Below are 26,574 nucleotides of genomic sequence, written 5' to 3'. Positions count from 1 at the left end.
TTCAGCTCCTCCAGTTGTCTCTCCACAGACAACAGTCCATCTGTTTGACAAGGAAAAAATAATCTGGCTGGTCATGTGACACAAACACACACACACACACACACACACACACACACACAGATTGAGACGATTGATTATTGACTGATCAGCTCCGTCACCTCGCGTGTTTGTGTTCGGCTCCTCCTCTTTATATGCTTCAGTCTGAGATGAACTGTTGGAAGCTGGGAATGCTGGGAAATAAAAAGGTCAAAATGTATTAAACTTTGAAAGTGTGTAGACTCTAATGTAGCTGTGAGCAGAAACATAAAGATGTGTTTCAATGTGTGTTTATGTTTAGTATTTGTGATCCTAGAGGCTAAGCCCCTGTGTCCTTGATTCAAAATAAATGTGTCCGGAAGGGGCGGGGCTTAGCCTTTCTATGACAGCTAAGCTCTGACCTGAGGTCTGCTTCATCAGCTCCTCCATCAGACTCTCAGTGTTACACAGTCTGACTGCCAACACTGAAGAAACACAAACACAGACCTCAAAACCTTGAAACAAGACCCTCTGGTGTTTAGACACACACAGTTTAGATTCACTTATACTCTACATTATATATCCATATATATATATATATATATATATATATATGGATATATATATTATATTGTGATGATGATAATGATGATTATGATGATGACCTGCATTCTTCCTCCTCAGCTGCTCCACCACGTTCTCACTCGCCCTCAGTCTCGTCTGCAGGAATGGCAGCTCGGCCGCCAGAGCTATGAATAGAAATATATTATGTATATACAGTATATATATATATATGTATATATATATATATATATATATATATATATATATATATATATGTAGTAAACAGTAAGCAGGTGACTCACCTGTGTTCTTGGTCGTCAGCTCCTCAATCATCTTCTCGCTGGCGTTCAGTCTGAATTGAAGCGTCGACACTTCAGATGAAAACTTGACGTCTTGAACTAAAACAGAGAAACACGTTTAGAAAACGATTTCTCAATGTTGGAGCTCCATGTTCTTCTTCTTCTGGTGAGCACACAGTTAAATTTCTACGCAGATGACAGCGTCCTACAGACCCGACTCAAACATCTGGATTTCATGTAGTCCAGAGGATCTCAGGGGGTTCACACTAAAGGCAGTCTGAGTCTGGTCTTTCATGGATCTGAGCTGGAGCTGGATCTGAGCAGTCAAACATCTCTCAATGCAGTAAATCTGACTCTGCGTTTGCTTATAATGTGCTAATGTTAGCAAGCTAACATGCTAAGCTAATCTAGTAACATCCATCCATCAAAGGCAGGTTCAAATGGACAGGTGTGTACCTATGTTAGCATGTAGCAACGCAACGACATCTTATTTCTCTCCACCAGATCAACCTGTCCTCCCCCTCCTCCATCACCCACCTGCGCTCTCCACCTCCTGCTCCTCCACCTTCAGTTCCAGCTTCATCAGCAGCTTCCTGTCCTCCTCCAGCCTCGCCAGCTGGTCCCTCTGGTGGGCCGTGCTCTCCTCCAGCCGGTCCAGACCTTGTCTCTGCTGCCGGGCCTCTAGCTGCCCGTCTCTGAGCCGGCTCTCAAGGCTCCGCAGGGCCTGACGCTGATCCACCTCCACCGCCTTCAGGATCAGAACCAGATCCTTCAAACCCAGCAGCTCGTCCCACAGGACGGGGATCTCCGGAGGGACGCTGCTCCTGACCCCGTCCCCTGTCCTGTCAGCCTCCGAGGGTCCCTGACTGACGGCTGGAGACAAACAGAAGAAAGGCAGCAGAAACAGAATCGACGACTTCATCGTGAAACCAGAAGCTGCTGAACTCCACCAGCTAATACCCCCCCACACACACACACACACACACACTAATCTTCAGCATGGACGAATGAGTCTCCCAGAAAGAGTTTCACATTTGAATGTTTCTGCTGGATAATGAGATTTGACCAAAAGCTCCAGAAATGCCAGTAAGTGGACATTTAGCAGGGTGAGATTAAAGGCAGAGTCGGTCATTTATAAAAACCACAAAGATTTTGGCTTGAATGCATCGCCAAACTATTGTTCAAAGCCCCGCCCTTTGTTTAAACCTCTGTTTAAAGCCCCGCCCTTCATTCCGACCTGTTCAAAGCCCCGCCCCCAAGAAGTGTTTCTGAGTAGTGCCACCTACTCAACCTCTAACTTACCGAATAGATGCGATGTCGTTCTCTGAAGATCGCGAGCTGGATGACAGACTGGGACACATTCAGTCCTCTGAAGGATGGATGCTGGACTGGAACACCTGTCTGGTCCTGGTCCACCTGCAGGTCTTGCTGTGACCCAGTGATCTCTCTGCAGGGCTGCATACCAAACATTGCTAGCACACTAATCTGTGGCGCAAAGAGGATCTGTGCAGTAAACACTCATGTGCACAGTGTGTTAAAGATCACTATAGTTCCTGTTGAAGCTTGTTGTGAGATCATTAGAGGAGATTTACTACTTAGAGTGTACTTCTACCTGCTGGTGTATTTCTACAGTCTGATATTTCACATCAAAAACATTGTGTGATGCCCCATCATAACAGCACTAGATCTGAGTGATTGAATTGATGTGATGAGTGTGCTGATAGCTCAGTGGTAGAGTTACCGCCCCATGTACCGAGGCTCCCTGCAACGGTCACGGGTTCAAATCTGTCCTGCTGCATGTCGTCTCTCTCTCGCCCCTTTAACTCGCACGCTGTCCTCCTGCAATAAAAGGCCGAAAAATAACTTTAATTTAAATCCTTTACATATTTTTAATCAGAATCAGTCGTGATCATAACTATTAAATACAAATTAATTCTCAAGATTTTAAACCTTAAAATGCCAGTTTCTGTACATAATGTCACTGGGGTTTTTTATGAAAAAAAAAACTCAAGACATGAAATTTTTTTGATTTTTATACATTATTTTTGTGTAGTGTCAGATTTTTCACTGTGACCCTTATATATATATATTTTTTGTTTTCATAATTAAAAATAATATATATATATTTTTTTAATGAAAAAAAATTAAATAAATATATATAATTTTTTTTAATGAAAAAATAATAATAAATATATATATATATATATATAAGGGTCACAGTATATAAAGTATATTAAAAAAAATGTCATAACATTTTTTTAAGAAAAAAAAAAAATATATATATATATATATATCATTTTTTTTATGAAAAAAAAAAAAAAAACATGAATTATTTCCCATATACTCAATGCAAACTGGTCACAGTGGTCACATAATCACAGTCTGGGATAGGTCAATGATTAGCAAAAATATTGATTTTGATGCATTATTATTTTTTGTGTAGTGTCAGATTTAAAAGAAAACTCACACTGACCCTTTGAGAACAAAAATGTCTGTCAAAAAAGTGCCATAAAATGATAACTTTTTTTTCCATTTTTTTTAGTCATTTTTTAAAAATAGCATCAGTCCTGGTCATAACTATTAAATATTCATTTTTCATCATTTTTTTTATTTCAATACTTCAAAGACACATGAAACTGAGTGAATGAAAAATATGTACACTCCTACAAAGATGCACACATCCTCACTGCACACAACCACACACGCACTCCTGACATATTTTTCAACACACACACACACACACATCATCTGAGTTGAATAATTTGCTCCAATGTCCACCAGTGCTCAAAAACACATGGAAGAAATAAGAAATCCTTGGAAATGGAGGAATTCTCTCTGTGTTCCCAAAATAGGAAAATTGTTTTATCTGGTCGAAAATAGTAAAAGCTACAATTCTGCTGCACAAAGTCCAGAATGACATGACGTACGACAATATCAGCCTCATTCTTTCAGCTGCAATCCCGGCGGTGTAAAACGGACTTGGGAGCAAATAAAATAAACATAAAATCATAATTCAGAGCGGTGAGTCGGCTGTACGCTGACACAGAAAAGTCATTCCCTCCGATGAGAATCTGGATCACATATAAAACATACACTTACAAATGCTCCCCCCCCCCCCCGGTGACGTATCTAACCAAGTTAACAGGAAGGGGCGGGGCTTAGTCTCTATTGTTGTTTTGTGTAATTGTTTTCTGGTGACTCCATTCAGAAAACCAGCATTTTAAAAGTAGTCATTTTGTGGTCTTGCAGACAGACCGAACAAAGCATGACTCAGCACTTTTTACAGGTTTTATTGCAGCATCCTTTTCAACTGGTTATTGATATTAAATCACAGATCAATACTTTATACTGGGTTCCTCCAGCTGTGGTGAACCAGCCCACGTGGGTCTTGCTCGATCCAGTGAATCCACCTCTGGATGATGTCATGACTGTTTTTTTCTAAAGAGAAAACTTCAGAAAATTCAAAGCAGAAAACAGATTTAATCAGAAACGTCTTTCAACGAGTTCCTTCAACAGGAAGAAACGCCGAGTCGTCATGTTTACATTCATGCGTTTTAGTCGACGTCCTCAGAAACGCAGTCTGGCTTCTGATTGGCTGTCCGTGATGTCAGTTTTCAGGTTTGTAAACAGGAAACAGTCATCTTTTGAGTCCGTCTTCACACACCAAGAAGATTTAAAAAATAAAAGCAGAAACTTTCCCTTTGTGGTGAACAGCAAGTTATTAACACTCTATTAAACATGAATGATCACTTCATAAACATGTAATAAATGGTTTATAACACGTTATTAACGCTCAGTACTTGTTTGTGTGGTCTAGGTATTTTCGTGTTTATGCAGCAGAAAAGAGAAGATTTAATATCAATCATAATAAAGGAGGAGGAGGAGTCTGGGGTGGGTCTGCGGTAGTCTATGATGGGTCTGTGGTAGTCTATGATGGGTGGTCTGTAGTGGGTCTGTGCTGGTCTCGGCCCCCCTGACTTCCTGTCTACGCCGCTGCGTTAAAGTGTGATTATAAACCATTATCAACCTGTTTAAGAACTGATTATGGATTCTAAATTAAGTCCACAGGCTATTAAATCCTGTCAGGAGGACTGAAGAAGACCATCACACGTGTCTCTTAGTGGGTCTGGACTCTGGTGGACCTGCTGCCGGTCCCCTTTGACCTGTCTCGTCTTCTGAAGCTCAGAAAGATGCTGGTGAGCAGAATTACATAAAGAGTCATAATCCTCATCCAGCTGATGACCTCCGACCTCAGTCCAGTCCAGTCCAGTCGGCCTGAACCTGGTTCAGGATCTGTGGTTCTGGTCTCAGAGGGTCAGCGCTGGCCGGTGTAAGCTCTGAACCAGGAGGTGACGGAGGCAGCAGCAGAGGAGATCATCCCCCCGGTGTTAGCAGAGGGCTGGGACACCTGCAATGCACTCTGGGAAAGATCCATGGCCTGGGGGGGGGGAATGTTAGTGTTAGAATATTGTTTTAAATTCTTTAATAAAATATGAACCTGCTCCTGAACCTGGTCTCCCTCTACAGACCGGTCTGACAGGTGCGTGTGATGTGGTCCAGGTCTTGGTACCTGTGATGGGATGTCACAGAACCGGGGACTGGGCACGGTCTCCCAGTCCGTCCCCAGGTCTGTCTCCTCGTCAGTCACCGCCTCGTCCCCACTCTCCTCCGCCGGTCCTGCTGCCTCCGGCTCCACGAACTCCATCGACTCCTCCAGGTCAGCACTCACCTCGAACGGACCCGTCCTAGACCAGACCAGACCAGACCAGTCAGATAAACAGCTTCAGTTTGATGTTTATAAAACCAGAATAAACGTGACTGGATCCAAAATATCCTGCAGGCAGACAGGTGGACAGACAGGAGTGTCTCACCTGCCCAGGTTGTTGTTGTCAGGTGAGATCAGAAACATGATGTTCCTCAGAGTGTGATGAGGGTGGAGCTTCTCACTGTCCACATGCTGCAAACACAGAACAGAACCTGGTCTCTAGTCTCTCAGAGTCTCTCCTAGTCCCCCAGAGTCTGTTATAGTCCCCCAGATTCTATCATAGTCCCCCAGAGTGTCTCCTAGTCTCCCAGAGTCTGTCCTAGTCTCCCAGAGTCTGTCATAGTCCCCCAGGGTGTCTCCTATTCCCCCAGAATCTCCCAGAGTGTCTCCTAGTCCCCCAGAGTCACTCATAGTTCCCCCAGAGTCCCTCCTGGTCCCCCAGCCCCCCAGAAGGTCCTACCTGGGAGAAGCAGAGGTGCAGGACATTCCCGTTGACCTTGCTCAGAGCTCTGGTGAACCGGTACCGGCTCAGGTTCTCTCCACAGAACTCACTGAGGAACAAACACATTGAGGATGAAGCTGGGATCTCCCGACGCTGTCATGTGACAGTGAAGGCAGCGGGGGTTTCCGTCTCACCTGTTGCACAGCTTCTTGGGCAGGTTGACGTCCAGGATGTGAGACAGGATGGTCACGAGCTGCGTGGCGTAACACAGAGCAGCGCTGATGGTGTGAGCCGGGTTGATGTGGTCCAACTCTAGACCAGAGAGCCAGGGGGACAGACAGACAGACAGACAGGAGGACAACAAGAGGACAGACAGACAGGAGAACAGACAGGGAGACAGGAGGATAGACAGACAGACAGACAGGAGGACAGACAGACAGACAGACAGGAGGACAACAAGAGGACAGACAGACAGGAGAACAGACAGGGAGACAGGAGGATAGACAGACAGGAGGACAGACAGACAGACAGAAGGATAGACAGACAGGAGGACAGACAGACAGGATGTTTGTATGTTATTAAGAGTCTGATGGTTGCAGCTCTACCTGGGAGGCTCCATATGAAGCCCCGCCCCCTCACCACTGCCCACCCTCTCCTCACCTGGGCCCTGATTGATGCTCTTCTCCTCCACCCAGCTGTAGTAGGCAGAGCAATCCCCGTTGCTAGGCAGCGTGACGGGCGCCCCCGTGATACTGATGATGGTCTCTCCATTCTGGTCGTCCCAGATCCAGCGCCCAGACAGGTACGTGGTCCTGCGGGCCTCAGCCAGCTCGCTCACTGTGCTGGAGGTCAGCGCGGGGTCGCACTCCGCCGGGTCGCACTCCTCCGCCACGTCCGCGGGGTCTCTGGGAGACACGCAGGGGCAGAGGACATGTTAGGACAAGCTGCTGCTGGGTTTCAGGGGAGCCCCCGCTGGTCCTAGTCTCACCTGCTGCCCTGCTTCTCCTCCTGCGTGGGGAAGATGTGGGAGGTGAGCTCCTGGATGTGGTCTCGCCTCAGAGCCCCTAGCTGGACCAGGCGGCCCTGCAGCTCCCTGCTGCGACGCTCCAGCAGGTCGCCAAGGCGACGGTTGTGGCGCTCGATCTTATCACGCTTCTCCTGATGGCGTACGGCGCGGCGCTGCAGCCGCTGGCTCTCCTCCTGGGAGCGCAGGAGCACTTCCTTATCTGCAGGAGGAGCACAGAGATGAAGGTGAGTCTCCTCATCTACAGGAGGACAGAGATGAAGATGAGTATCCTCCTCCTCATCTACAGGAGGAGGACAGATACAGCAACTCACCGCTCTTCACCTCCTCGTTGCCCCCGGCGACCGCCTCCTTCAGCTGCTCGATCTTCATCTTACACGACATGATCTTCCATTTCTGAGGAGACAGGATTCTGTTACATGAAGTACTGACAAGTACTAATGAGAAGTACTAATGAGAAGTACTAATATGGAGTACTTATAAGAAGTACTAATAAGCACTAATAAGAAGTACTAATAAGGAGTACTAATACAAAGTACTAATGACAAGTACAAATAAATACTAATGAGAAGTACTAATAAGGAGTACTTATAAGAAGTACTGGACTCACCATCTCGTCGGCCTGCAGGTTCTGGTCCAGGTCCCGGACGACTCTGAGGACAGAAGACGTTCAGACTCGTAACACATCCACGCAGTTCTACAGCTGCTAATGCTAACGTTAGCACGTGTTCCTAGAGAAGCCCCGCCCCTTCCTGGTTTACAACCGCTAAGGCTAACGTTAGTAGCTGCGTTTCAATAACAGTTTGAGTCGCCCTCGCTCACTTGCCCTAAGCACTTGCCCTCGGGGGAATCCCCGCCGCCATCTTAAGGGCTGTTCCATTTCCCTGAACAGCTGAAGTGAACTCCGTGAGATCGACCCTTGAGGGCTGAGTGAACAACGATGGCCACTTCAGAGCTGTATATCACCCACAATGCATTGCAGTGGTGCACGAAAAATATGTCCATGCGGTGGCGATAATGAACCTTAAACACCAGTGTCTGCTGTCTATTCACCACCAAGTGTAAGTAAATAAGCAGCCGTATTGCCATCAAGCGTAGAATACGTCTTTGTCTCAATGAAATGAGTCTCCGCATATTTTGTGTAATTTGGAATAGGCAGTATAGCGCTACTCCAACAACGTGTGGTTGATCCATGATTGTCTGGGCTGTTAGTGAACGAGGGCAGGTGTGTTCCATTTACCTCTTTCACTCCTCCTCCGCCCACTTTCCCTCCGCCCTCCAAGTGGCCTCCGTGTGACGTCATAGCAAGGGCTGAGGGCAAGTGAGCGAGGGCGACTCAAACTGTTATTGAAACGCAGCTAGTGTGTTCCCAGAGAAGCCCCCGAGAACCCCATAGTGGGTGTGGCTTATATAACGGGGGCGTGGCTTATAGACTGGGCGTGGCGTGTTCACCTCTGCTGCAGCTGCTCCTTCTCCTCCGTCAGCTGCTTCAGTCGCTCCAACTTTTCAACATATCTGCAGACAAACAAACACATTTATGTCATCCAGAGACCACACTGGACAAACAATCCGGACTTTGGGCTCAAGCGTGCCTGGGCGCGGTACGGCCACATGAAAACAAGTCGGGATTCACAGAGAAACCTGCGTATAAAAACATCTAACTCCTATCTGAAAAATAATAATATAAGGTTGTTTAGAAAAAGTCTACATTTGTTACTGCGACACCTCGTCATTCCCACTCGCATCTTCCGCCAGTCGTGAAAAAACATGTGGTTTGTGTGAATTCATGTTGCTTTGAATCCTGATATGAATGCCGAAGTGTAGAGATGATTCATGTGTTTATAGCAGCCTCATTTAAAACCTGATATATCATGTTTGCTTGCGGAAAAACTAAGACCACTGTAAAATTCCCAATTCCGTCTATGGAGTTCGGCATTGTCAATGAAAGTGCAACAGAGCACAGGCGAGGATTCCAGTATCCAAAACACTGAACTTCTTACCTCTCGGTGTTTCTCCCGTCGAAGTACACGAAGTCCCCTTCCTGGACGCAGCGGGCACAGGTCAGCCTGCGGCGGGAGGTGCTGCACAGGGGGCACCGCTCCACCGCCACGTACAAACCCTCCGCGTCGTCCACCGACTCCACCATCACGCAGCCCGGGGTGGAGTGAGCCGGGTGGGGGTGATGCTGGGGCCGGAGAGGGGGCCTCCCACCAGAATGAGGGCCCGAGGATGAGGCAGCACGGTCCAGGCCGAGCGGTGGGCGCCCCGCTGAGGACGCCATGGAGCAGGGAGAACTAGGAGCTAAGCTAAGCAGCTAAGCTAAGCAGCTACGCTAACGTAAAGCTAAAGCTAGGACGGACATTCGGTGGGTTCTACTTCTCCGCGTCTCCCGTCGGACTGTATTGTCTCCGTTTAATCACCGTCATGTCTGTGAAACGAGCACCGAGCAACTAGCTGACACCGAGATGTTTTTGTTTTGATGAGACGACATGAACGAGTCCGCCACTTCCGGTTTCCTCTCAAAACGTGACAGGTTTGTTTATGAATTGACGTAACTGTTGTGGGCGGAGTCTAGGAATCACTTCAATCAAAAAACAAACCGTTTAAAGGAAAGATATAGGTTGTTGTTGTTGTTGTGGTTATTATTATTATTGTTATTATTTGGATCAGTTTGTTTTATTTTATTTTTTTTATTTAATGTATTTTGTTTCATTTGTTTTGTTTAATTCCTATTTATTATTATTACTAGGATATCATTAGTTTGTTTTTGTTTTTCGTTTTATTTTATTTATTTTGCTTAGTTTGTTTTGTTTTATTAATAATAAGGTTATTTGAGCCACACTCCATACCAGTTGGTGGCGGTAATGCACCAAAAATAATAAAACGTTTAAAGAAAAGCAGTAATACCAGTGTATTAGAACTGCTCTGCTACAAGTAAAAGTACAACAGTATGAGCATCAAATAGGCTACACTTAAAGAGTAACTGTACACTTACATGTTTTATTAACTATGAATTAGATAGTTAACATTAGCATACTAATCCCACCATGTCTTCGTCTGTTAATTATAAAATAGGTTCAAATCTGAATCATAAAGTTGTGATTTATGAGCTGTAAACACACTGATTCAGAAGATAACAAGTTATTTATTTCCTTTTAGGACGGTGAAACATGCAAAAGAGACTCAAACAAACAGCCGACAAACTTATATTATCTATTTACAAATAAAGAGGAAGTGATGTCAGAGGTCGACCTCACTGTTTCCTGAAGCCTCTCAGGATCGGATAAATGTTCTCAAACGCTTCGTAGATCTCGGCTCGTTCTTTAGCTCCTGGAATTCAACACGATTATTAACACTATTGATTAAAGAGTGTGTGGAAATGCACACATCCGTCTACCTGACTGACTGACTGACTGACTGACTGCCTGCCTGCCTGCCTATCTATCTATCTATCTATCTATCATGATGGAAATATGATCTCATCACCACCAGATCTGTATTGGATAGAGTCACATTCTTATTCCGCTCAAATCAAACCAATACGATATTATACATTTGATACAATTACTTGCAAAAGTTCACATACAAAAATCAAAAAAATTTCATTTAAACCTATTTTTTAATTTTCAAAAATTAATTAGAACAAAACATTAAGGCAATTTTGAATTCTAAAAACAAAACAAAAAGATATTAAAACCCTGAATCTGTGTACCCTATATAACATTTATACAAACTAAGTTATGATTTATGGCTATATTCTGATCCCCTGGTATTTCTGCTGTCTGATTATTGTCAAAAAATAATAATAAAATAATAAAATTTACATTTCCTAGAGACGTAATCAAAGTGACTGAGTGGATTTAAAGGTTTAGCAGCTCGCGGAGGCGTACGAGGTGATTACCGGTCAGAACGACTTTCCCGGATACGAAGATGAGCAGGACGATGCGAGGCTTCACCATGCGGTAGATGAGGCCTGGAAACAGCTCCGGCTCATAGCTGTGGGCATGAAAAGAAGCTAACTCTACGCTTACAGGAACTAGAAGCTAACAGAGATTAGAAGCTAACTCTAGGCTAACAGGCACTAGAAGCTAACTGTACGCTAACTGTAAAAACATTTAAAAAAATATTGCACTTCTATGTTCTTACCTATAGCACTTTGACCATAGCACTGTTGTACTTAAGGTATCCTTGCTGAACAGTTACCACTTCACTCAGATGAGGACCTACACTTGTTTTTATTTTTTCACTTTAATGATATGTTGTGGTTTCATTCTTTCAACAAATGTACAGGCACTAGAAGCTAACTTTACGCTAAAAGGAACTAAAGGCTAACAGAGACTAGAAGGTAACTCTACGCTAACAGGAACTAGCAGCTAACAGAGACTAGAAACTCTCGGCTAACAAGCAATATAATGGTGCGTTCCAGTTGTACTCGGAAATCGGGATATCCGAGCTCCGAGTCGGAAATTTCAACTGGAACGAGCCCCGAGGTCGGATTTCCGACTCGGAAAGTCGGACGATCCACACAAGCCCGACTTGACATTTAAAGATGGCTGCCCCGGTTGTAAACAGTAAAGTTACTGATGACCGATCAAAGGGCGATCGATACTTTTTGTAAACAATGAAATACGTAGAAAGACTTTGTGTTTTCTCTTAATCCACCGTGTTTGCAGGTTGCAGAAGGACCGCATATTTGTCCAGAAGGTGTTTATATTCAGACAAGGCAAGCACGAGAATAACTTTTGTAGATGTAGCCATCTTGTTTCCTCTTCCGTTTTTGGCCGTTGGCTACTTTTTCCGACTTTGTAACTGAAACGCTGATATCTCGGGCGTGACGTCATTCCCAGCTCCGGCTTCCGACTTCCGAGGTAAATGGAACGCACCATAAGCTAACTCTAGGCTAACAGGACCTAGCAACCTTTGTAGTTGTTGGAGTGTATTGTCTTCTGACAGACTGAGGCTAGCAGTTTCAGTGTTTGTGCTAAGATAGGCTAACCCTGTGTGGTCATGTGACCTACCTGCTGAACTGCTGGTGTGTCAGGACCAGTCCCTCCAGTCTGATGGGGAAGCAGACGTCACAGCTGGCCACCATGTTCTGGATCTTGAAGTCCAGGAAGCGTGCAGGGAAGCCGAGCTTCTGCACCACCCGGGCGTACTTCCTGGCTGCCAGGCGAGACTGCTCCTCACTGCAAACACAAGGAGGTGAACACGTAGAGGCATACAGACGGGTAGACAGGGAGACAGACAGGTAGACAGACAGACCTCTTGGCTCCTGTACAGACCATCTTCCCGGAGCTGAAGATCAGCGCGGTGGTTCTCGGCTCTCTGATCCTCATGATGACGGCTGCAAAACGCTGGAACACAACAAGACAACAACAAGACAACAACAAGAACACAACAAGACAACAACAATAAGACAACAAGACAACAGAAAATTCTGCTGAAACATCACGTTTACTGCACATATTACTACTAGTGTGGCTACCTTTGGGTAGTACTCTGCCATGTGACTACTAGAGTGGCTTCCTTTGGGTAGTACTCTGCCATGTCACTACTAGAGTGACTACCTTTGTGTAGTACTCTGCCATGTGACTACTAGAGTGGCTACGTTTGGGTAGTACTCTGCCATGCGACTACTAGAGTGGCTACCTTTTGGGTAGTACTCTGCCATGTGACTACTAGAGTGGCTACCTTTTGGGTAGTACTGTGCAATGTGACTGCTAGAGTGGCTACCTTTTGGTAGTACTCTACCATGTGACTACTAGTGTGGCTACCTTTGGGTTGTACTCTGCATTTCTGGCCTGGAGGGCGATGAACTTCAGGTCCAGAGGACAACCCAGGTTCACTGTGGAGACAATGTTCCTGCAAACGCAGACACACATTTATTTTATAGACTGCAGCACGTGAACACAACACCAGTATGTTAGATTCTCACACAGCACCTGCAGGCAGCATGTTCAGACTCAAACCAGTAGTGAACATCTACACTACATCTGTAGTGCATCATGTATAGTACGTCATCTGTAGTACCGGGTCTACAGATGATGCATCGTACTACAGATGAAGTAGCGGTACTACAGATGAAGTAGCGGTACTACAGATGAAGAACTGGTACTACAGATGAAGTAGCGGTACTACAGATGACATACCAGTACTACAGATGAAGTACTGGTTGTACAGATGATGTACCAGTACTACAGATGAAGTACTGGTACTACAGATGAAGGACTGCAGATGATGTACCGGTACTACAGCTGTAGTCACTTACTGTAACTGTGGGATGATTCCCGACTTCTCAGTCACAGGGGTCATGGGGGTCATGGGGGTCATGGGAGTCATGGGACAGAAGGGGGAGGCGACCGTCACCAGCCCCGACATGGATGCCCCCTGCTGGGGCTCAGCTGCTGCTGCCATGGCATCCTGGGAGTTGTAGTCTGGACAGATGCCGCTGTCCTGAGACACGTCCAGAGCTGCAGCCTGACTGTCCGCTGAAACAGAAGACCACAGGTGATCCTGATCCATGTGACCAGCCAGAGGCCACGCCCACATTACAGATCCATGTGACCTGCCAGAGGCCGCGCCCCCTCTGTCAGACCTCGTCAGGAGACCTGAGACGTCTTCTGTGTACAAATACTTGTATCTACTTTAAAAGTATATTGGTAGTTTGTTGTTTTAAAGTTTTTATTGGATCCAGCAAACTCTTCTACAAATAAGAATCTGTCAACATCTGTCCCAGAAATACAATACAATATATGTATTTATTATCTTAGCAGTTCAAAGGGTTTTATTAAAGTCATGAAGGCATTCAGATTAGATTTTAATCCAAAAAATCAACATTGAAGCAAAACACAGAAGCCAGCTGAGAGGTTTTTATTTCATTACGTCATCAGGGATGATGTCATACCTGTGCTGTCATGACTCGGCCCGTCCTGCGTGCTGAGCTCATCAGGTAGGAAGCTGAGGTCGAGAACCTCCCCCGGCTCTCTGCCTGGCCCCGCCTTCACCAACAGATGGGAGGGGGCGCGGCCCTGGGGATGGGGGGCGTGGCTCTGAAGGCCAAGCTCCTCCTCCAAAATGAAATCAGATTCCTACAGTAAAAAAATAAAATCAAAGAACTATTTTATCTGTTGTTATATTTTGTTTTAAAGATATGTTTTACATGCTCTTCACTATTTGTCTTTTAACCTTTTTCAATTCTTCTGATCTCAGGATTAAAAACTATAATCTCAACATGTTACACATTGATGTCAGAAAGAGGTGTTTGGTGTACATTTGTAAATTTGTGGACTAAAACTTGAAATTCAACAGCTGACTTTAGATCTGGTGTGTTTTAATGAGTGAATGCGTCTTTAAACAGATCAAACACGTCGTGTCAAACATTTTCAAATGTTTTCTGCCGACAAAAATGTGACAAAACTATTAGATGTGGAGGTTCTGTTTCACTGATGGATTTAAATAAAGTTTTATAGTTTGTACTCACATTTGCAATGGAGTCATCAAAGTAACGTTCCAACGCCGACTCGTCCATGTAGAACCACAGCGGACCACAGAGGACCTGGATCCAGACTGGGAGCTGCACAGCTGCATCTAATCCAGACTCATCAAGCCTCAGAGAGACTCCAGCTGGACTCAGACTGCTGAACCCAGACCGCTGACCCCCTTCAGCTCTCCGAACACCTGGAACTGGATCCATAAATCTGCTCTCATTCAGGAAAACAGCAAAAATAGAATTTAAGAATGACAACAATAAAGAATAACATGTCACAAATAAATAAAAGCAACTAGAAAACAGTTAAATGAGGGATAAAGTGTGTAGACTGGTGTCTGCTGCAGCAGCCAGCCTGTTATAACAGTAATAATAACAATAACATCTATTATTGTTCTTATAATAAGGGATTTTTAGCAGCGTGCAGTTCATCCTCCCTCCTGCAGGGGGAAACCTGCTGCTGCTCACCAGCAGGAACGGCGCTCTGCGCATGCGTACCGGATGTAAACAACGCAGCATGGCACCGTGAAGCTCGGAGGTCTGACAGGCGGACCGCAGGAGTGATCGGTGTTCCTTTCTGATCGATCTGATCACAAATATAACGCCGTCTCTGTGACGGACTTCCGGCTGCTTGTGTGTGATGACGTAGAAACAAAATGGAGTCTGTGAAGAAACGTTTGTCTGAGTTTTCACTGGAGGCTCACGGTGAGGAGTACTACTAGTACTACTAGTACTTCAACACTACTACTATTACAATACTACTAGTACTGCAATACTTCCACTAGTACTACTAATACTACAACAATACTACTACCACTAGTACTACTACAATAGTACTGTTACTACTGCTACTGTTACACTACTACTGGTAGCACTATTACTACTTACACAATACTACTACTACTACTACAATACTACTGGTAGTACTACTGTATACTGCTACTAGTACTTCTACTACTACAACAATAATAATACTGGTACTACTACGACTGACTAATAATACTACTCACTAGTACTACAGACTAGTACTACCAGTCCCTGGTGCAGGGCTGACTCAGCAGATCAGTGATTGTGTATTGATGACCTTGCAGAACTGTATCTGAACCAATCAGTGCCCTACCTGGAGGGGTCACCTGACCCACTGGCCTTTTACCGGGACTGGGTCGGTCCGAACCGGCCCTGCATCATCCGCCACGCCTTCAGCCACTGGCCGGCCCTGTCCAGGTGGACCCCCCAGTACCTGAGGTGAGGAAGCCCCGCCCACCCACTCTTCTTCTTCTGTGGTGTCAGGATGTGACTTCAGAGCTGCTTCCTGTTTGCCGTCTGTAGGGAGAAGGTGGGGTCAAAGGTCATCAGCGTGGCCCTGACGCCCAACGGCCTTGCCGACGCTGTCAACGGCGACCGTTTCGTGATGCCAGAGGAGCGCCGCATGACCTTCTCTTCTGTCCTCGACATCATCGAGGGGAAGGTGAGACGTGCTGCTGCCCCCTACAGGATACTCCCGAGTACTGCTGCCCCCTACAGGAGTACAGGAGTACTTCTCACAGGAGTACTGCTGCCCCCTACAGTAGTACTACTTAGTACTGCTCACCATATAAGATATAATCAATAACAAATGATGATGGGTGCTTTTCAGCATACACACATACATATTTATATTTACATACACATACATCCATATGCATTTATACCAGTAGTACTAGTAGAAGGTGTGTTGGGGGTCCGGGTCCAGCAGCAGGGATGTACAGTGTGGTATTAGTACTTGTGCTGCAGTAACAGCGTGTTGGGGTCCGGGTCTGGGTGCAGGTCCAGCAGCCGGGGGTGGTCTACGTACAGAAGCAGTGCTCCAACCTGCTGGAGGAGCTTCCTGAACTTACAGACGACCTGGAGCCTCACGTGTCCTGGATGAGCACCGCACTCGGTGAGTCCACCACTCAGACGGGACCATGCTCGTCTTGGGGGTACCGGTCTCACCTGGGGCGGGGGTACCGGTCTCACCTGGGGTCATCACATTTTGCACAAAACCCCGGTCTATATAAATACTGTGAAGGACTAGTATTATAGTATAGTACAGTACAGAGACCACTTAACAGATTTAAACACCACCTGTCACAGTCATACAGGAAGTGATGTCATCGTCATGGTGACGTCACACTTTGGTTTGTGGATGACGTTTTCCAAGTTCGGCATTTTGGCTGGCGACATCGTGGATTTTGACCTGGTCTCTCAGAAGGACCTGGGACCTGGTCCCTCAGAAGGACCTGGTTTCTCCATCGTTCTCTCAGAGGACCCGGTCGCTCTGTGTTATGAACACTGAGCTCTCTATTACATTCTACACATTATTAATAATAATAATAATAACAATAATAATCTTATTCCAGTGTTTTTAAGTCAGTTGTCATGTTTAGCTCTTTGTCAACGAGGCTTTGAAACACATTTAATTTGGTAATTGAAAAATTATAAACAGTGTTAATTTAACAGTTAACTAAGTGAATATTTCTTGATTTAATTTCAAAGATGAGGTTGCTTTGTGGCAGCAGCTTGTGATTAATTGTTTTCTTCATTAATATTTGTTGTATTTTTTTCTCCGTATATTTGATGAAGAGAGAATCTAATTCTTTCACTCTATTTCTCTTCTTTTAGGAAAGTTACCAGATGCCGTGAATTTTTGGCTCGGGGAGGCGAGCGCTGTCACGTCCAGTAAGCCCTGAACACAACACACATGAAAACAATAACAACTAACTTATCTCTAAATAAACGTGGAGTCTGTGAAGGTTCTCAGCCGTCCGGATCCAGAGGCCTGGACTAGGAAGCAGGATTTGGGCTTTGGGCTTAGTGAAGGGGGAAAAAAAAGCTTGGTGGCAGATCATGAACGACAAAACCCCTTTTCTGTCCCTGGCGATGTTTTATATGAGAGATTCAGATTCTCATCAGAGGGAATGACTTTTCTGTGTCAGTGTACAGCCGACTTACCACTTTGAATTATGTTTTTATATTTCTTTTATTTTTTACACCGCCGGGATTGCAGCTGAAAGAATGAGGCTGATATTGTTGAACACCACGTTATAAAAATACATCTCAGCAACACCATTTGTTTAAAGTTATTTTTTCGGCCTTTTATTGCGGGAGGACAGCGTGAGTTAAAGGGGTGAGAGAGATTTTGTATTATGTTTAACTTTTTCGTATTTCTGTAAGATCCTCGTACGTGAAATATGCCACTCCGCTGCCGTAGACTGATCCATGTTCGCGATTGGTCAAATGCTACAAGCCCCGCCTCTTTCATGTGCACGCACTCATAGCTCAACAGGGAAAACCTGGGTTGACTTACCGAGTCGATAACCAGCGTCGTGTGACCTCTGACCTCTGATTGCCTTTGTTAGGGTTAGGGATAACTGGAAGATACCTTCCTGTGTGTGTTTGTGTTTCAGTGCACAAAGACCACTATGAGAATCTGTACTGTGTGATTTCTGGAGAGAAAAACTTCATCCTGCTGCCTCCCACTGACCGACCTTTCATCCCCTACGGTAACCATAGCAACCACCCAGCCATCATGTTGACCACGGCCATAGTAACCCCCCCCTACAGTAACCGTGGTAACCACACTGCATATTCTCCAGTAACCGTAGCAACCTGTCTCCGTCAGGTGCGTATCAGCCGGCAGTGTACCGTCAGCGGGACGACGGTGAGTTCGAGGTCATCGATCAGAACGACGCTGAGAAGGTGCGTTCAGGTGTCTGTTCATCTCAGCGCCGTCTGCTCCGTTTTAAACACCATTTAGATGTTTAATCACATTATTTATTATTCTGGCGCACTATGATAGACTCTAGTCATGCGACGATATGAACAATATGAACAACCCCCCCAAGGTCCCTTGGATCCCTCTGGACCCTCTTGACCCAGACCTGGACCAGTACCCACAATACCGAAGGGCCCGCCCACTCCGCTGCAGCGTGAAGGCCGGAGAGATGCTGTACCTGCCCTCGCTCTGGTTCCACCACGTCACCCAGTCCCACGGCTGCATCGCAGGTACCCACCGCACCTGAACGCACCACGCAGCTACATACACCGCACCTGAACGCACCACGCAGCTACATACGCCGCACCTGAACGCACCACGCAGCTACATACGCCGCACCTGAACGCACCACGCAGCTACATACGCCGCACCTGAACGCACCACGCAGCTACATACGCTGCACCTGAACGCACCACGCAGCTACATACGCCGCACCTGAACGCACCACGCAGCTACATACGCTGCACCTGAACGCACCACGCAGCTACATACACCGCACCTGAACGCACCACGCAGCTACATACACCGCACCTGAACGCACCACGCAGCTACATACGCCGCACCTGAACAGGCCGGCATTGTCATGGTGATGCTCCTCTCAGCTGTTGTCTCTCTGCTGCAGTGAACTTCTGGTACGACATGGACTACGACATCAAGTATAACTACTTCCAGCTGCTGGAGAATCTGACGGAGGTCACGGGGTCGACGTGACATCATCGGGATGGTGATGAAGTGACACGGATTAACTGTAGAATAAAGTTTGGTTTGAATCTCTGCAGAAGTCTGATTCCATTGAGATTTAAATATGTTAATGAGGCGTTTGCCCTGGTGGACAGGAGCCGGCGGTGCATCATACACAATGCATTGTGGGAACTGTGGTTCCAGACTGTGAGCAAGGTAATTTATCAGTCTGATTGAATCTGAGGGGAAATAAAAGAGGAGCAGCCGTGTAAATGAGAACCAATGAGAAAGCACTTTATTAAACAACCAGCAGACAGGAAACCAACAAACCCTAAAAAAAAAATTCTCCGAAGGTCAAAGGTCGCTTGTTTTTCTCCCGATATTCTTTTTTAATATATATATATATATATATATATATATATATATATAGTCAGTCAGTTATAGCACGTCTCCGAGACTCAAGGCCACGTTTCCTCTCTTCAACAACATTGAGTGATTATCGCTCAGCCGCTGATTGAAGTTTTAAACTCATTATGATTATGTACAAGTGTAAACAAACAAGGTGCAGATAAACTGAAGCTCTGCCTCCTCACGGGCAACAGGAAACCGCCGCCATCAACTGGAGCCGAAGAGATTCAAACGTTTGCTTTTAAACATCTGGGATCTAATTTTAATGTTAACCTCCGGATCATGTGATCATCGGAGGAGGAGGAGGTCCTGTCCGGGACCCCTCCTCCTCCGGGTCACTAACGAGTGATCAGATGTACGCTGTGATGGTGGAGCATCACGGGGCGCCGCTCAGCTGAGTGACATCAAGCAGCTCATGAAGCAGAAATCTAACCTGCTGTTGCATCATGGGAGCCGTCTTTCTCTCTCTCTCTCTCACACACACAAACAAACCACACACACACATGCACGCTTTTCTGTCAGTCGTCATGGCGAGTCCTCCTGTAAATCGGCACACTGGTGGCGGTGGAACGCTGGCACCCAGCGGTTGTCGTGGAGACCCACGTTGCAGCCGGGCGCGTCCCTGTGGGCGCCATGGCAGCACATCCAGTACCCGGGGCCGTACGGCATCGCCTGGCAGTACGGCTTGTGGTGCCAGCGGCACAGCGATACGTCACTGCCGCCACGCCGCCGCCGCTTGCACTGCTTGCAGGGGTCGTCGCGGTATCGGGGGTCGACCACCCAGAGGGAGTCTGCGGGCCGCACGCCGTAGTCATCGATGAAGGCGTTAAAGTAGCGGCAGCTGCACTTGAGCGCGGCGAGGGACCGCGTAGACAGCAGCAGAAAGACCTGCAGCAGCAGGTGAGGCGGCAGCGCTGCAAGCAGCGGCGTCGGCTCCAGCAGCTGCTGCAGACGCTGACGCATCAAGAGGAAGTCCTGCGACGCCGACGCATGCCGGCTCAGAGGCACCACGGCGGCCTCCTCCAGAGCCCTGGCAGCCTTCCTCCTCCTCCTCTTCTCTGATTGGCTGTGACACAGGTCAATGGTTATCCTGTGGCGAAGGGGGAGAGGCTCCAGGGCAGGAGACAAAAACAGGAAGCCGGGGATTGGCTCCACCAGAGGGGGTGGGGCTTCTGTGGCGCTCATTGTCTCCGCCCCCCTGGCTTCACCTGAGGGGGGCGTGGTCAGAGCATCTATACTCTGAGCTGACGACGACGAGGTCATGGATGAGGGCGATGGCGGCTGGCAGGGGTCCAGACTCTGATCCGCGGTGGCGAGCAGGACCCGGCCCACCGCCCTCCTCAGGCTGTTGCTCCGGGACAGGTTTCCTTCAGTCCTCCTCCTCAGACACTCCGACTCTAGCTTTGCCACCATGTCTGACACCCTGACGCTCTCTGGCTCCTCCCCCCTGAACTCCGACCCCTCCCCCCTGCCCTCTGACTCCCCCCTGCCCTCGGGGGGCGGGGCTCTGGACAGGATGATGGTGGTGCAGGTCCTCTGGAGGGCCAGCGGGTGTTTGGAGTCCCGCTGCTGCTCGCCGGCTCTCTGCTCCAGAAACGCTACCATCTCCACCACTGACACGTTAGGCTCCGCCTCCTCGTCCCCGCCACCACACTGCGGTGAGTCTGGGTGCCGTGGTTTCTGCATTGTGTCCTGGACCCGGGTCCTTGGGTCCTGCTCGAGGTTCTGGTCTTGTTCCGACCTGCGGCGCCGTTTTGCGCGGCAGTTCTCCTCCCAACTTCCCTTCGCCTTGGCAGGCCGTGAGTGCCCTGCCGCGGCATGGTGCTTCCTGTCCCAGCCGCCGCCAGGGACGCCGTCCGAGCTGCGTTCACTGTCCCCGGCGCCGTGCGTCCGCTCCGCTTCTGGAGCGAAGATGGCAATCTTCTCCCGGACGTGTCCCGGCTTGATGACGGTCCATATGTCCAGCGAGGCATCGGTGTCCAGCGAGGCATCGGTGTCCCCCGCGGCGGTCTGGCGCAGTGGCAGCAAGTCATCCTCGCCGTCCGGCGGTGCCGGGAGGAGCGGCTGCAGGGCAGCACCACGCGGCGGCGCTTTCAGCCGCAGTGACACCACGGCGCTGCTGACGGTGTTGGCATTGTTACAGCGCCGCACATTGGTGGAGATGACGCCGAACGGGAGGCGGCTACTGCTGCCATGGTTGATGTTGCCATGGTTACTGCTGCAGGTCCTCAGCGGCGCCCCCTGTTGGCTCACGAACAAGCTGCTGCGCTGAGTCGTCAGAACGACGGACGTGTCCAAGCGTACAAGTTTCGGGTAGGACTTCAGGTGCATGATGGTCCTGAGAAACGGAGACAGACGGTGACATCATCGTGACTCAAACAGGTGACGATTCATTTTACATCTAGGACCGTCTGGATCAATCAGAGACAGCGTTGGTACTGGAGAGGAAGTCTCTTTAACCACAGGTACAGGTTGTTCTCTAAAGACTACAATACCCATGAGCCCCAGCTGAATTCAGATTTAAGTGCGATTAGAGTGATTATCAGTGATTAAATAGTTGGTATAGAAATGCACCCTGGGAGTTGTAGTTTATGTAGCTTTGGCGTTTTTAACATCAATGAACATGTGAACAGGAAGCTGGGTTTACCTGCAGGCTGCGTGCTGATTGGCTGCTGCTGCTTGGAGGCGTGGTCCTGGTTTGAGTGACAGCTCATCAGATCCTTCAGACACCGTCTCCCCTCAGGCTCCGCCCCTTCAGGACACACACACACACACACACGTCACATGACCGAGGCGGTGGGAACATTCCTCCACATGTGTGAACATGTTTCCCTCTGAACATCTGCAGGTCTGAGATCAGCCCGACGGTCAGCAGACCGAGGTCTGAGCTGAAGGCTCAGGTGTTTCTGCAGGTCTGAGACCAGCTGGAGTCTGGAGGTCCAGCCTGCCGAGGACTCAACGAGACCAGGAGGTGTCTTCCAGAAACCAATTTCCGTAGCAATTTTTAATATATAAATAACTACTAAATAAATACGTAGTTAATAAGACTCTCAGGGGCTTCAATGCAGCCATCAGGGGGCGACTGACAGGCAGCAACAAGTGTGACGTCATAGACAAATGCGGAGCAAGAGGATTCTAATGAAACAGTCCATATAATATCTTCAGTCACACATATTATTGATCCATACTTGACTTATTGACAAATTGATGGTATCTGTGACGTGATCTTAATGCTTTAAAGCCAAAGTCCCAGTAAACGGTTGTCATGAAAACATGAGGAGTTTGTTCTCTATAATAATATAATATCATGCATCATAAATGTTGTATTGGAGTGGATAGTTCTCTTAAGTTTCCACCAGGCACAGTCTCACGTGCGCGAGGAACAGCTTCCACACACACACACACACACACACACACACACACACACACACACACACACACACACACACACACACACACACACACACACACACACAGGTTAGCTGACGTCACTGCAGACACGCTGATAACCAAACAAACAAACAACCCGGAAACGGAGCTCACCTCCGAGAGAAGTCAACAACTTTGCTAGCCGCAGTGCTAACTAGCATGTAGCAGCCGCGGCCGTCCGGCGCCATGATACACCTGGCTAACTGACTAGCCTCCGTGGCTAAGCGACACGGCGCTACAGGGCAGCAAAACAGCAACAACAGACGAGTGTTTAGCATCCAGGCGAACGAGTCTGACTACCGACGACTGTAGCGGCAGCAGCCAACCGCCGGACGCTGCAGCTTACCGCCGGACGCAGCCGAGGCCGAGGGTCAACTAACCTGGTGTAGGAACAAGCTGCTGCCGCTGGCGACGAAATCCCGCACAACTCGCGTTGTTCGTTCCGTTAATGTCTCTCCGGGTCTTCCGTCCGGGTCTGGGTCCGGGTCCGGGTCCGGGTCTTCCGTCCGCTGGCCGTGGGATGTTGTTTTTAGTTGTTAAACGGTTGCTTTGAGACGGAGATCCTGGACCTGTTCGCTCCTCGGAGCTAACTAACAGCTACTGGCCGAGTGACGTCCAGCTGGAGCCGCTGCGTCATGACGTAGCGAGGCTGCCAAAGATCATCTATAAAAACGGCGATGCTGCGACAGAAACAGGTTTTAAAGAAAACATTGTGACCTCACTCTGAGACAATAATTTCAGTGTCTCTCTCTCTTTATTTATGTTAACCCCGGCATGTTTCAAAGACCTATTTTTTTTAAATTATTTTTTAGCATTGTTATTATTATTATTATTATTATTACTCTGGATTCCTCCACTCTAAATTGCCTGTAGATTTGAATGTGTGCGTGAATGATTGTCTGTCTCTACATGTCTGCCCTGCGATGGACTGGCGACCTGTCCAGGGTGAACCCCGCCTTCACCCAATGACAGCTGAGATTGGCAGTGAAATCACACTGAGAAAGGTTTAAAGTTGTAAGACAGGTGTGTCAAACTGATCCAGTAAAGGGCCGCTGTGGCTGCAGGTTTTCATTCCAACCAAGCAAGAACACACCTGATCCAATCAATCAAGGTGTGAAGGCCAATCAGGTAGGTGAATAAGTCGAGTCAGGTGTGTTCTTGCTTGGTTGGAATGAAAACCTGACCCTTTACTGGATCAGTTTGACACACCTGTTGTAAGATGAGAACAGTGACTTGTCAATCAGCCAAGTCAAGGTAGCCCCGCCCCCTAAAGCATCCCCTGCTTTCTGGTCTGGTGGACTCTAAATGGACCATAATGTACTAAATGAACATCATGCTGGATTGAAAAAGACTTGAAACTAGAGATGGAGACCATAAAATCATGTTTACAATGTTTACTGAGATAATACATCAAGACAGAAGTAGGACCATTTTCTCATAGACTTCTATACAACCAGAGAGGAGTCGCCCCCTGGTGGCCAGCAGGGAGGATGCATCTTTAAGGCACTGTAGAACCGGTCAGAACGAGGTCAGAAACCAGAACTCAGGAGTCATAGGTCAGGAACCAGAGGTCAGGAGTTAGAGGTCAGCAACCAGAGGTCAGGAGTCAGAGGTCAGGAACCAGCACTCAGGAGTCAGGGTTCAGGAGGCAGAAGTCAGGAGTCAGAGTTCAGGAGTCAGAGGTCAGGAGGCAGAGGTCAAGAATCAGAACTCAGGAGTCAGAGGTCAGGAGTCAGAGGTCAGGAACCAGAGGTCAGGAGCACTGATACAAACAGAGACAAACTCCAACAAATGAAAGAAGAACCCTTTATTGTGATATTTTTGTGAGACACACTGAACCAAAGTTTCCTTGTACCACCTACAGATCTCTCCTGGATCCACAGTAGATCTCTGGTGAACCACCGACAGATCTCTGCTGGATCCACAGTAGATCTCTGGTGAACCACCGACAGATCTCCAGTGGATCTTGAGTAGATGTGTAGTGGATCCGGTGATGTGCCTCAGTGCACATTCTCAACGAGGACCTGGGACAGGGTGAGGTCGTTGTAGATGCTGAGTTTGTTGATGGATCTCAGGTTGGTGATCCGGTGTTGGAAGGTCAGCAGGTGAGAGTTGTTGACGGCGACCTTGAACTCTCTGCTGGTGCACATGATCTTCATCTGCAACGACAAAACCACAAACTCCTCATCATCACGCCGCCTGACTGGCTCTTTAACTGAACTTCATTGTGCATTCAGGGAACCCTCCAACACCTCAGTGTCATTGTTGATGAACAAGAAGCTAAAAAGGACCTTTGCTCATTATTAAGATAAATCCCTAAATGTTCAGCAGGAATTCTATCTGTCACCTCAAACGGTTGCCCCTGGACAAAAGGGAAGTGGGGCAGGTCTCGCTCCTCTTTGCCCCATTTCTTCCCGATGCAGGAGTTCCTGACGACCACCTTCCGGCCCCCCTCATTGAAGCGGGGGTTAAAGTGGAAGGCCAGGTCTTGAGCTGTGCCCAAATCCACTGTGATCCTGAAAGCCAGAGACCATCATGGATCAACTGAATCCACCAGAGGATTGAACTTCATGATAGTATGTGACCATTCAGACATCCATCCATTATGAATGTGTTCATACCGACCTGTCACAGTTGGCTTTGATGGTTCCTTTGATGGTGATGAGCAAGTTTTCAAAAACACCGTTGGGCAGAAGTTGGTTGTATGGAACCGCCTATCAACAGGAAACAGCTGTTAACTCCACCCATCATCCATCATCATCCATCCATCCATCATCCATCCATCCATCATCATCCATCCATCATCCATCATCATCCATCCATCCATCCATCATCCATCTTCATCATCCATCCATCCATCCAGCCATCATCATCCATCATCCATCCATCATCCATCCATCCATTATCATCCATCTCTCTCTCTGTCTCACCAGAGACTTTTGAGGGGCAGTGGGTCCAGGTCCATAACCGGGTCCAGGTCCATAACCAGGTCCAGGTCCAGGTCCGGGTCCAGGTCCGGGTCCAGGATTGGGCCATCCTCCAGGTCCGGGCTGGTTTGGCTGGCTGGGCCAGGCCCCTCCTCCAGACTGCCCTCCAGGTCCGGAGGGTGGGGGGTTGGGTGAGGGCCAGGAAGGCTGGTTGGGCTGGTTGGGCTGGCTGGGCCAGGCCCCTCCTCCAGACTGCCCTCCAGGTCCAGAGGGTGGGGGGTTGGGTGAGGGCCAGGAAGGCTGGCTGGGCTGATTCGGCTGGCTGGGCCAGGCCCCTCCTCCAGACTGCCCTCCAGGCCAGGTGGGGTTGGAAGCAGGTGGACCTCCGGGCCAGGTGGGGTTATTGGGCTGAGCTGGATGAACACATGATCTCTTTGTCGGACCAGATGTTTGGACTATGGTAGTCTGCTCCGTAGGGACGAACCCATCACAGCTCAGATCTGGTCTACTCTCGGTTTTACATCCGGCATTAATTAACATACATTATGTTCAGGAACCAATGAGATCAAGTATCACTAATTATTATGAACAAATGAAACCTGATGTCACCAGAAGAATGTGAAAGCCAGAATGAGAGTGTGATGATGATGAGCGTACCTGGCCAGGTGGGATTGTTGGGTTGCCCGGGCCAAGGTCCGCCTGCTGCCTGCTTGTTGTCATTCGACGGCCAATCACCGA

The 26,574-nt window shown here is 47.8% G+C and overlaps 5 protein-coding genes and 1 long non-coding RNA gene across 6 annotated transcripts; 1 reads left to right on the top strand and 5 right to left on the bottom strand.

The window, feature by feature from the left end:
• Window positions 1-4,183: 4,183 nt before the first annotated feature.
• On the bottom strand, window positions 4,184-9,644 carry atg14 (autophagy related 14). The gene is made up of 11 exons (XM_084013765.1): window positions 9,110-9,644; window positions 8,562-8,624; window positions 7,720-7,762; window positions 7,424-7,505; window positions 7,074-7,311; window positions 6,746-6,990; window positions 6,280-6,397; window positions 6,104-6,194; window positions 5,750-5,835; window positions 5,449-5,623; window positions 4,184-5,316 (listed from the first exon to the last, which is right to left on the bottom strand). Exons 1-11 carry the CDS (start codon window positions 9,388-9,390, stop codon window positions 5,194-5,196), a joined length of 1,545 nt encoding a protein of 514 aa, XP_083869891.1. The 5' UTR covers window positions 9,391-9,644; the 3' UTR covers window positions 4,184-5,193.
• A 657-nt stretch (window positions 9,645-10,301) lies between these two features.
• Window positions 10,302-14,702, bottom strand: tbpl2 (TATA box binding protein like 2). Its single transcript, XM_084013066.1, has 8 exons — window positions 14,590-14,702; window positions 14,014-14,197; window positions 13,378-13,597; window positions 12,884-12,971; window positions 12,372-12,463; window positions 12,128-12,295; window positions 11,011-11,105; window positions 10,302-10,439 (listed from the first exon to the last, which is right to left on the bottom strand). The coding sequence occupies exons 1-8, from the start codon at window positions 14,635-14,637 to the stop codon at window positions 10,363-10,365; spliced, it is 972 nt and encodes a 323-aa protein (XP_083869192.1). The 5' UTR covers window positions 14,638-14,702; the 3' UTR covers window positions 10,302-10,362.
• LOC311016284 lies at window positions 11,520-11,997 on the bottom strand. Its single transcript, XR_014597468.1, has 2 exons — window positions 11,902-11,997; window positions 11,520-11,689 (listed from the first exon to the last, which is right to left on the bottom strand). It is a non-coding gene; the product is annotated as an uncharacterized lncRNA (long non-coding RNA).
• A 396-nt stretch (window positions 14,703-15,098) lies between the features above and the next one.
• On the top strand, window positions 15,099-19,169 carry jmjd7 (jumonji domain containing 7). The gene is made up of 9 exons (XM_084013065.1): window positions 15,099-15,300; window positions 15,687-15,840; window positions 15,925-16,063; window positions 16,402-16,516; window positions 17,239-17,295; window positions 18,024-18,119; window positions 18,239-18,315; window positions 18,462-18,621; window positions 19,014-19,169. Exons 1-9 carry the CDS (start codon window positions 15,252-15,254, stop codon window positions 19,100-19,102), a joined length of 936 nt encoding a protein of 311 aa, XP_083869191.1. The 5' UTR covers window positions 15,099-15,251; the 3' UTR covers window positions 19,103-19,169.
• A 174-nt stretch (window positions 19,170-19,343) lies between these two features.
• On the bottom strand, window positions 19,344-23,535 carry fbxo34 (F-box protein 34). The gene is made up of 3 exons (XM_084013045.1): window positions 23,290-23,535; window positions 22,128-22,232; window positions 19,344-21,818 (listed from the first exon to the last, which is right to left on the bottom strand). The coding sequence occupies exon 3, from the start codon at window positions 21,809-21,811 to the stop codon at window positions 20,006-20,008; it is 1,806 nt and encodes a 601-aa protein (XP_083869171.1). The 5' UTR covers window positions 21,812-21,818; window positions 22,128-22,232; window positions 23,290-23,535; the 3' UTR covers window positions 19,344-20,005.
• A 1,166-nt stretch (window positions 23,536-24,701) lies between these two features.
• Window positions 24,702-26,569, bottom strand: lgals3b (lectin, galactoside binding soluble 3b; the record flags this gene model as incomplete). Its single annotated transcript, XM_084013868.1, has 5 exons — window positions 24,702-25,068; window positions 25,257-25,425; window positions 25,535-25,623; window positions 25,840-26,249; window positions 26,494-26,569. Coding segments are annotated over 5 exons (903 nt in total), but the record flags the coding sequence as incomplete, so codon positions are not given.
• Window positions 26,570-26,574: the final 5 nt, after the last annotated feature.

Source organism: Eutrigla gurnardus (genome assembly GCF_963514095.1).
Source record: "Eutrigla gurnardus genome assembly, chromosome: 7".
NCBI lineage: Eukaryota > Metazoa > Chordata > Actinopteri > Perciformes > Triglidae > Eutrigla > Eutrigla gurnardus.
This window is presented reverse-complemented; position numbering and strand designations above follow the sequence as displayed.